General features: G+C 34.0%; 2 protein-coding genes across 2 annotated transcripts; both read left to right on the forward strand.

Moving 5' to 3' along the window:
* Nucleotides 1–3713: 3713 nt before the first annotated feature.
* LOC145064100 (uncharacterized) lies at nt 3714–8676 on the forward strand. Its single transcript, XM_079011615.1, has 8 exons — nt 3714–3733; nt 4864–4915; nt 5928–6555; nt 6633–6755; nt 6832–6987; nt 7075–7188; nt 7296–7729; nt 7811–8676. The coding sequence occupies exons 1-8, from the start codon at nt 3714–3716 to the stop codon at nt 8414–8416; spliced, it is 2133 nt and encodes a 710-aa protein (XP_078867741.1). The 3' UTR covers nt 8417–8676.
* Nucleotides 8677–10195: 1519 nt separating this feature from the next.
* Nucleotides 10196–11094, forward strand: LOC145064102 (uncharacterized). The gene is made up of 2 exons (XM_079011616.1): nt 10196–10829; nt 10910–11094. The coding sequence occupies exons 1-2, from the start codon at nt 10196–10198 to the stop codon at nt 11092–11094; spliced, it is 819 nt and encodes a 272-aa protein (XP_078867742.1).
* The last annotated feature ends 401 nt before the right edge of the window (nt 11095–11495 follow it).

An 11495-nucleotide genomic window follows, 5' to 3' on the forward strand; every position in this document is an offset into this window, starting at 1 on the left:
CGACCAGATACATTCCTATATGACGAGTTGGGGCATCCAACTTGTCGAGTAGACCTTTAAATATGAATAAGAAGATATAAAATTCATACCTGGGAGTCGGGGTGTTACAATCAACTTCTAATGTCCATTTGAAGTTTTTTTTTCGACACATGACGTCAAGGTTTGGAACATCAGTATTGCTCTTTCTATTGACTTCTCTATGAATGTTCCTACTACGGTTAGCTTCCCGTTGAGGCCTTGCATATCTTTCAGGTTGCAGGACATGTGTGTTTTTAGGAGGTCTTTGATCTTGCTAGGGTTCAGTTGTATGTCTTGTCTTGTGATGTAGTATCCCCAAAATTTTCATTCGTTAGCTCCAAATGTGCATTTTGCGGGGTTGGGATTCATTATCTATTTTTCCATTGTTTTGAAGGTTTCTTTAACATCTCATAACAAGGCAGTATCGTTTGCACTCTTGATTACCATGTTGTCGATGTATACCTCGATGTTTCTTCTGATTTGATTTTTAAATATCTTCTCAATGAGGTGTTGGTACGTTGTTTTGATGTTTTTGTACTCGAACGACATCTTCAGGTAATAGATGTGGAGGTCTGTGTAGAATGATGTTTTTTTCTTCATCTTAATTCTTTTCTCGAACGACACTTTCATTTGAAACATTCCAACGATTTTACCTTCAGATCTCTCTATGGGAGGGGATAATAGTCTTTTGGGCATGTTTTATTCAAATTTAAGTAGTCGACGCACATTTGACATCTGTCGTCGTGGCTTTTGAACATGACCAGGTGGCAATCCAGGTTGGAAAGATGGCGTCTCGTACGATGTCAGTTTTAACTAACTTAGTGACTTCAGCGTTGATTGCCTTGTTTCTCTCTCCATCTTGCCCCCTCCTTTTTTGTTTGGTTATGTTGTCATCGGGGTAGATGTTCAGGTGCTCGATGATGTCATGACTTACTCCAACCGTATCTGTGGCTCCCATCCGGTGGCGGATGCAAGCTATGGCTAGTGGGGTGTATGGCCGGACATGGAAGTGGGTACACCCTATATATTTAAAAAATAACCCTAATAAATCAGAATTTTTCTGGAAAAATTCCATATATGGCACCCACTTTGCTAAACAAATCCAAAAAAAACCTTAAAAAATCAGAATTTTAATTACCTATTATTTAATTTAATTATTTATATATATATATATATATATATATATATATATATATATATATATATATATATATATATATATATATATATATATATATATATATATATATAATGAACCCTGTTAAGTTTGGTTTTGGATCCCACTGCTCCCATCCAAAGATGTGCTTGTATTTTTTGAGAAGACTAAGTAGTTTTCTCTCGTGGAGGCTGTTAGTGTAGAGCCAATCTCGATCTGCTGATCCAAGTATTTGGTGTGGATTACTTCTTTTGCTCTTCGTTCTTTTTGTCGTGGTCACTTCCAACCTTGGATTATTTCTTCGTGCACCATAATTTAGTTGCATTCGAGTGTGCTTAATGGTGTGGCAGGAACCAGCAACTTCAAGCAGCCAGCATTGATCATGAAAATAAGGGTTACACCAGAACAACCACATTAGATCTTGCAAAATCTTTAAATACACTTGTACTTTAGGATCTCAAGAATACGAATGTACTTCCACCAAAGTATCCAGCATCAGCAATGGTGATCTATCACATTGGAACCATCCTTTTTGTGCATAAGGGTAAAATTGTGGACGTTCTGCACATGGGTACAATCATCGATTTTTAGAGTATGAGATTTTATTGCACCATCACCAGAATGGGACAGGGACTGGGACTGTACTTCAAGTATCAGCACTTTGTACATGGGGAAATCTCCTTGCCAAAGTTAAAAATCATCCACAATTTGTAAAAGGGTAAAGTCGTCACTTCATCACAATTTTTTTACTTTAAATTTTTTGGATTTTTCGTTAAAAATAATAATTGAATGTGTTTATGGATAATCTTTATTTCTCCCGTTTTATATAGACGATCTTTCTTTATCCCTCCAATATTAATTCAGGGGCAAAAAGGTCCATACATTTATTTCTTAAGTGGAAAGATAAAAATGTTAACCGGAAATATCAGGAGTTCAGGACCCAAATGAAATACATGCACACGTTTTCCACGCCACCGACATAACCCCCACCTGCCCAATCCTAGTATTGACAAGATTCATTAGAATAAAGTAATTATTACAAAAAGATAAAGCAGATAGTATGCAATTCAGGTATCCAATACAATATAATCGTACTTTATTCATCTTTAATGCCCTTATCTGTGTTGGAGTATCTTCTGGCAAACACAAAGTGAGTGTAAAAAGGTAAAGCGCAGACTAAACAATGCAAGTATCGAATACAATATAAACCTGCAGTTTAAACTATATATGAACCATGAAGATGTTAACTGCATGCATTCATTCAGATCTATTCTTCATTCAGATGGCAAGCTCATCAATCGATCCTCCTCCTCAACATGCTTTAGCAGAAATACAAGAAGACATAAAGTACTTATATGCATCAAATACTAATGTTTCTAACTTTGTGTCTGTGAAGCTTTCCAGCTACCGTAATTACCATCTGTGGAAGACACAGATGTTTTCCCTCATGGAGACTTACAATCTGTACGGCATTGTAGATGCAACATTTACCGGTCCAAGAGGTTTGAGCCCAGAGATGGAGAAACAATATAATATTCTTGTCAAAGGTTGGATCTTGGCTTCAATTAGCGAAGAGCTCCTTGGCACCGTTGTTGATTTTGATTGTGCCAAAGATGTCTGGGAGAAACTGAAATCATTCTATGATACAACCGCAATTCCAGTTTATGAAGAACCTTTGGTACCTTTCGATATATCTGCTAAACAAATCCAATAATTATCACTGCATATATATATATATATATATATATATATATATATATATATATATATATATATATATATATATATATATATATATATATATATATATATATATATATATATATATAATAGTACGTGCCGAATATTTTTTTCGGTGGATATTTTCAGTTTGGCGATTAGTTTCACTTTCACATTAGATAGTTCATTAATTTCAACCTTTTGGCAAACTGTTATGTCTCCTATAGTTTTTTTCGACAAATAGCTTTTATGTTGGTGCGTGTCCCCATGGGCCGAATTGTTTTTTTACAGTGTAATCTAATGATTTAGTTTTTACTTTACGATTATTTATTAAGGGTATATTGAATGATTCCAATTAGTTGTTTTTTTCTAAAACATAACATATTTCAAAAAAAATGTAATGCAACGAACAAATGTCATTTACCATTATAATATATCAATAATATATGTTGTTGTCTTTAGCTATATATAAAATATGGCGATACTTTTGGGTTATAAAAATATATAGCTATTGTGGGTTAAATATAAAATTGTTTTTTTGGTTTAGAATTATAAGTGTTGGTTTATAATTATAAGTGTGTTTTTGTTTTGAGTTAAAAATAGATGTATTTGTTGTTCAAAAATATAATAACGTTGTTCTTTTTGTTAAAATTATAATATATTTTGTTTTGCTTTAAAAATAAAAGTGAAGTATACTTTTTGTTTAAAAACATAAACACGATTATTTGTCAAATTTATATTACATATATACACACATATATTCGGTATTTGTTTGGATATATGTTTTAAGTATAATGATCGAATGCATATAAATTCAAAAATGGTCTTTCTTTTTGTTGGGTATGTTTTTATAATTTATGAAAATGAATGAACTTGGTAGTTTTGGTGTCATTTCCCTTGCAAAGCTCTTTAAAAAACTTTGATACTACCTCTATTTTAATATATGTTAGATACTAATTGTGTAAACTTATATTTAATAAATGTCCATGTCATAAAACAAACATTTATGGAATTTATAATTTTATTATACCAAAAAAAAGTTAATTTTATTATACCAAAAACATTTTTAATTTTATGATAACCAATATTATTATTCATTATGCAGGTTGTTGTTTAAATTATAAGTTTTTTTTAATATTTTTTTCTCCTTGAAGATTTTTAACATCATGCATAACTATATACAACATAATCATTTACTAAAAATGAAACTATAGGTTATTGTTATTATTTACATATTTTTTACGTTGTAAAATAGAAGATACTATAATAAAAAATATAAGTGATAGAATCGTTATATTTAGTATAATATAGTGAAATCTATTTCATATTTAAAACATATTTTTATTACACGCCACTTACTTTTAAAAAAATAAAATTGAACAAAAATGTTTATATTGAGTATGAAATTGTAAAACTCATGTGACAGGAGTAAGGGAAACATGTCATGATCCTTTTGATAGTCGACATCATGCTTGTTGACTGAATTTGGCTATTACCCTTCAATTTATTTGTTATTTCAAAATTCAAAATATTATGATATATATATATATATATATATATATATATATATATATATATATATATATATATATATATATATATATATATATATATATATATATATATATACTATTATTGTAACATATAACCATAAATATGCCTTAAGAATATTAATATTTCTTTGGCCAACCAAATACCCGTTGCAACTAAAGAAAAAAAATGAAATAAATAACACGAACAAAGATCTGTAACATGAAAGTGACAAAAATCAAAATAAAAAATGATTTTATTATTCTAAATAATATACAACAATTCTTGAAGCAAACTACCAAAAAATGATTAATGATTGAGAATATAAACATGGAGAGCTATAATAGTTTCGTAGAAAATAAACACATAGATCTGTAACATGAAAGTAACGAAAACCACAATAAAAATAACCAATAAAAATTTTAAAATATTTTTTACAGTTACCCACTTCATATTCTCAGAACAGATGACATTAAAGGTAATAATCAAGAGGTATATTACAAATCTGAAACCTCCATACCATTTTTCTTTTAACAAGCAAAAATCTATAACACAAAATAAGATCTAAAACATATATACAAATCTACAAAGTACACGCACCAAGATCTAAAACATCGAGGAGAATTAGAAAATACACGGATCCGGATCTGTACTATCCAAGAAAAATAAAAGGAAATTGAAACCGTGAAGTATTTACATTTCTTTGATCGTAAACCAGAAAGAGATACCTCGGTGGTGGAGGTTTTTCTGAGAGAGAGAGAGAGAGAGAGAGAGAGAGAGTAATGGTGTTTAAAGGTGGGAATGTTGTTGGCATTTAGTAGAAACGACGGTTCGGTAGTAGTGTCTTGCACCGGCGGGGCTGGTAGTGATCTGTAGCGGCGGCGGTGGTGCCTTCATGTTGATGGTGGCGATGGTTCTTTTTAGGGAAACTGAAGTTAGTGTTTGTTAGAGAGAGCGAGAGATACGATAGAGATATCGTCTATAAAGAGAGATAACGTATGTGTCTAAGTGTGAAATGGGAGGTTGTGGAAATAGAGTTTTTTACATGAATATAAAGGTGGTATGTAATGTACGTGTGTTTCTTCGTGTTAAATGGGTGGTATTTTTGGCTTCTAAGTGTGTACATATGTATAAATAGTGTTTTTAACCTTTTTGATTAGTTATAGTGATCCGTGTGATTAGCTGCCATTGGTCAGAATAGGTGAATTAGTCCATGTTTTTCAATACATCTAAGAACGATCCGTGTGACATTCAAGTGATAGTACCTTCTGCATAAAAACTTATACCTCTTAATTTAAGATATTGTGTTATAGATTGTTGTACATCAAGCTTATTTAGTTGTATTTAAGACTTTAGTTATGTATGCTTTATAATATATATATATATATATATATATATATATATATATATATATATATATATATATATATATATATATATATATATATATATATAAGGGTTATGGTTGCATAGTCATTTAAATGAAATTTTAAAATGGATTCAGCTGAATCGAAAAAGGAAGCAGAAACAGATCGGAGATAAAGTTTCATCAGAAGAGAATATCACAATTTCATCCGAAATACAAACACTCGATGAAGACATAAAACGAAAAGGAAAAAACAAGATCATACGCAACATGAAGTTGCGTCAAGCTATTGCGGAAGGAAATTGGAGGGAAGTAGAGTCCAAACTATCATCGGGTAAAGGCGCAGACACAGAGCACATAGACAGTGATGGGAACACCATGCTTCATATAGCGGTTGGATTACGTCGTAACCGTATACTCAGAAATATATTAGAGTATACAGACGAAGTAAACTTACTGATAATGAGAAATTTTGATGGAAACACAGCCCTGCACATAGCTGCAATCGTTGGCAACACAAAAGCAGCATTGCTCTTGGTAAAAAAAAACAGAAGATTGTTGGAAATTCCAGACCATAAAGGTGAAATACCTTTGGACAAAGCTTATGAAAATATGCATCTTGACACCATAGAATATTTGTTGAACGCTGCGAATGATGTCGATGGAAAATCCAAGAAAAAGTTTTTTCCTTTAGAGGATTCTGTTAGCCCTGGTGTAAAAGTAGGCGTTAACCTTCTTGTTAATGCTGTTACTGCAAAGCAATATGGTGCGTAGCCGACAGAAATACCATGTTTCAAAGATTTACTACTTTAAATATTCACAGTTTTTAAAATATGCTTGTAGACTTAGCAACACAGTTAGTCAAGAAGTCTCCTGAATTTGTTGTGGAAAATGATAATATACTTCTGGCAATAACTAGAACTTTTCCGATGGGGCTGGATTACTGGGAAATGCTTATATATCCAAGTAAGTTTCTAATATACTAGAGATATATAATCTCTTTGTTATTCTTCTTTTATTATGGTTTAATTTTTTCTTTCAGATATGGGTGATATTTGTGAAAGGATAGTCATGAGAGCCAGGGACTCGTTTAAAGTATTAGTATACTACTGCAAAGACATGATGTGTATAATAGAAGATGTACATGATGACGTGATCTTTGGTAGTAGACAACTGCTACTATACTTCACATTGAGATGTGAGCTACTGATATATAACCTGTAAATACAACCCCAGAATTTATCACATAGTTGACATCACAAATGAATGTTTTCTGCTTATGCAGGTCCATTAGCCATGCTTCGTTGGATTTATTACATGATTCGCCTACTCATATTGATGCTTTATTTTCCGTTCTTTGTTTTTTATTTCCTCTTCTGGAAGGTTGCAACGAGAGTAGGTATATAAAGACTCAATTTGTATCAGTTGCGTTTAAACTATAATTAACTAATTCTATATAATACAAGTTTGATGATTGTTTTGAACCAATTATTTCCCAACTATCAGTTCCACCAATTAAGCGTATCGAGAAGAAAATGAAGGAACAGAAAGCAGCAAAAGAAGTTCTAAAATTGGTATGTGATGAAATAGAGAAGTTGGAATTCCCTGATGCTCATCCTCTGTATCATAGAGTTGTTCTTGAGGCTGCACGTCAAAACATTTATGAGGTTGTTGATGAGATTTTAATGAGATCTCCTAAAGCAGTTCGATATAAAGATGAGAGTGGGTATGACGTTATACAGTTAGCAGTTATACACCGTTCAGAAAAAGTCTACAACCTTATCTATACCATTGGGGAGCGTAAGAGTGTTTACAGAATGATCGAAGATTCTTCTAAGAACAATATGTTGCACTTGGTTGGAAGATTACCTCCTTTTCAGAAACTCAGACATAGAAGAGGCCCAGCATTACAGCTACAAAAAGAGCTTCATTGGCGCCAGGTATATACATCCAAAATGAATTCTTTACCATTATTGTAGCTAGGGAAGGAAGTAATTTACTTTTTGTTTTATATTTTACAGGAAATTGAGAAGCTCGTGTTTCCCACTTGCACTACAAAAGAGAACACTTTCAAAGAGACACCAGATAAGGTGTTCAGAAGGGAGCACGAAAATATGGTGAAGGAAGCAGAAAAGTGGATGAAAGCCGTAGCAGAATCATGCAGCATCACTGCGGCACTAATTACCACAATTGTGTTTGCGGCAGCCATTACTGTACCAGGTGGAAGCAATCAAGAAACAGGCATCCCCGTGTTTACAAAAGAAATAGCTTTCACGATCTTTGCTGTATCAGATTCAATCTCACTATTTGCATCCAGCACAGCATTACTGATGTTCTTGTCAATCCTCACAGGAAGTTTTGATGAGAGAGATTTTCTAGTCATTTTGCCAAGACGACTGATGATTGGTCTTTGTGCGTTGATGCTATCTACAACAGCCATGATGGTGGCCTTTGGGGCAACGTTGTTCATTGTCTTTTCTCATAAAAGACCATGGATGCTTGCTCCAATTTGTTTATTATCTTCGGTCCCGATTGCGACATTTGGTGCTCTTCAAATCCCCCTCATAGTAAATCTCTATCGGTCGACATATGGACACATCTTTGGCAATCCAAAAACAAAAAAATAACAAATTGAAGACATATGACTTACAACTTATTTTTGGAAAGTGAAACGGGCATGCATCTTGGAATGACGCATCTACGGTCCAACAGTTATACATTGAATATGTTATTCTGAATAGTGAGATTTAAGAACTGAATTCTAGTTTGATAATTAAAAGTATTTCATATATTACATGTCCCTTCAAGCTCTTGAGACATTGATGAATAAGTGAATAAGTTAATGGAAACTAATTGTTAAAGGTGATAACTTATTAAGTGTCGAGGGTGTGTTTGGTTGGATGGAATGAAATGAATTAAGTAATCGAATGGATAAAGTAATTGGATGTATTATTATCATGTGATTGTGGTGTTTGGTTACTCAAATGGAATGCAAATAAGTTATTAATACTTGTTGTTTGCTACCGAGGTATGGAAATTCAAATAAATGGAATGAATTAATGGACATTGACAAAGTACCCTCAGCACAAAATGCATATGATTTACAAAATTTTAACAACATTATCTAGGAAAATAATATAGATACATTTACTAGAAACGAGATCTGCTTCAAAAGCTTCGTCATTCAATTGCTACTTTGCTTTCTTCTTGATATATAATCATCCTCAAACTTACAACATATGATAAGCTACCATCCTCTCCCACTTGGAAAAGAAAAAAAAACAATCAAATGAATGGCTAATGTTGACATTCCAATAGTAATGTTGAACAAATTTTTGACTTGTCTAGTGCAAGCAAAGAAATTTATTTTATGAATACTGAAAACATTTCTATAATAAACATTGTGCTTGTACCAAAGATGCGTTCTCTGTGCTGGATGTAAGTAGCTCGTAACAGAGATTATAGGGTTCTATTTTAGGGCATAAAGTTGTATGCAAAAGCTCAAACAGTGGTCACAATAAAGTTGAAATATGTACTACCAAGGATTAGTGTCTTTCCCTAACAAATGGTTAGCATGAATCATGTTCAGTTGCAGATGGCAATGGCAGTTTCTGAAAATCTTATAGTTCAAACGTTTTATCAAAAAACTAATATGCATCTCAAATTAATAGATCTTATATTTTTTTGCCATAACAAATGATTTAAATAACCTCTAAAAAGTCAATTATGAATATATCTGTTAAATAGATTATATTTTTTGGTTGTTTTATTTCCTTTTGTATGGTATAGGGGCCCTTGTGTAATATGTATCTTATATATATACTACTGAATATACGTAACCCTAACATAGAGGTTTTCTACATATTTCATCATGGTATCGAGCCTCACATCAATCCTCAGCACATCGTGATTTTTTTTCGGCGCCTTCACTTGTGTGTTTTCTGCCATCGATCTCAACCAGCCGCCAAAGCTCCAACAACCGGTCTGAAGCTGTGTCATCTTTTCTCATCGGTTGTTGCACTCCTTCTTTGTGTTCCTGTTTGCCGCTGCTGTATCAGGACTACTTACAGCCTGTGAAGACCAGTTTCTCTTTCACGATTGTGGCTACTCTTCTGATGTCTTCTCATCAAAGAACTTACGTTATCGATACATTGTTTATCTCTACCTACGGTTCAGCACTTTGTTTATTATTTTCTGCCTTGATTTAAGTTTATTTTTCTGATTTTCCATCGTCTCCATGTCCATACCTGCCTCCTGTAGCACACCTACTGCTCCTACAGCAAGTCAACTTGTATTTGCTCTCACTAATGTCTATTCTCAGTTCAGTTTTAAACTCTCTGTTGATGGTTCCAAGTATAAGCTATGGAAACGTATTTTTCAAGACATGTGCAAGGGTGCTAAAGTGTATGGTCATATATATCAATGGCAAATCTCTTCCCAAAGATGATGATGATGAAGACTGGGAAGCCATTGACTCTCGAATAAAGTCTTGGTTTTACTCTACGTGTGATGCAAACCTCCAACAAATTATATCTAGTGACAACTACACTGCAAAGGACTTATGGGACAAACTGCAAGAATTCTTTCTCAACAACAAAATGTCCGGTATGCTCCAACTTCAAGAGCAATTTCGAAACACCAAGAAAGGTTCCTCCACCATTACAGAATTTTGTCATTCTTTACAGAATTTGGCTGAAGCACTTGCAGATTGTGATTCAAAACTTGATGAGATAGAACTCGTAATGCAAATTCTCCGTCAACTACCACCATCCTATCATAGCATTGTCGATATCATCACTAATACAAAGCCTTTCCCTTCATTCTTTGAGGCTAAGAACATGCTACTCCTCCACGAATCACGAGAAGAATCGATTGATCCAACCGGTGATGCTATACTCACATCTTCCGCTGCACTATTCTCATCTGCACCCACTAATGGAAAATCGAAAAATAAATTTAATAGGGGTAAAAGTAATGGACGATTTGCTCCCAAGGGAGGGGGTAATTCTAATGTTTCCGCTAGCTCTAATTCTCTTTCAGGTACACCGGGCGTTCAAGGTCAACATCATGCTTACTTTGGACTCCTTCTTCACTCGGATCTGCCCCAAGCCACCAATCAGGTCTCCTCGGACCAACTCCTCCTGTTGCTGTTGCTACTGCCATTTCACGACAGCCCCCTGGTGTCATTCAGACGCAGCCACTTGCTGTTGGCTTTGGTTCTGCATCCTTCGGGCCTCAACAGCAACTGCCCAGCAGCCATTTCAGCCCTCTCCAACCGCCTCTGCAGCCTCCGTTTTTTGGATAACAGCCTCCTTTTTTTGGTCAACACTTGCATCAACCTCCGGCTCCAATACAACCCATTTTTTCTCAGAAGTTTAGTCCACATCAGCACCCTATTCAGCAGCAAAATCCCACTGCATTTGGGGGTCTTGCCTTGCAAAATGGTCACCAACAATTCACAGATCTCGCCTCTGTTTTTCAAGCAATGTCGGTTCAACCTCCTCGATACAACAATTACTACATGGATTCTGGAGCAAGTTCGCACATGACTTTCAATCAAGGTATAATGCACTCCCTTATTCCATGTAATTTTAAATTCATTATGGTTGGTAATGGTGTTGTTATTCCCGTTCAATGTATCGGTCAAACCTCTTTTCCTTTCTCTAATAATAGTCTTTCCTTAAACAGTGTTCTTGTCTCTGATAA

This window comes from Lactuca serriola, chromosome 7, assembly GCF_051521515.1.
Source record: "Lactuca serriola cultivar US96UC23 chromosome 7, Lser_US96UC23_V15, whole genome shotgun sequence".
Classification (NCBI taxonomy): domain Eukaryota; kingdom Viridiplantae; phylum Streptophyta; class Magnoliopsida; order Asterales; family Asteraceae; genus Lactuca; species Lactuca serriola.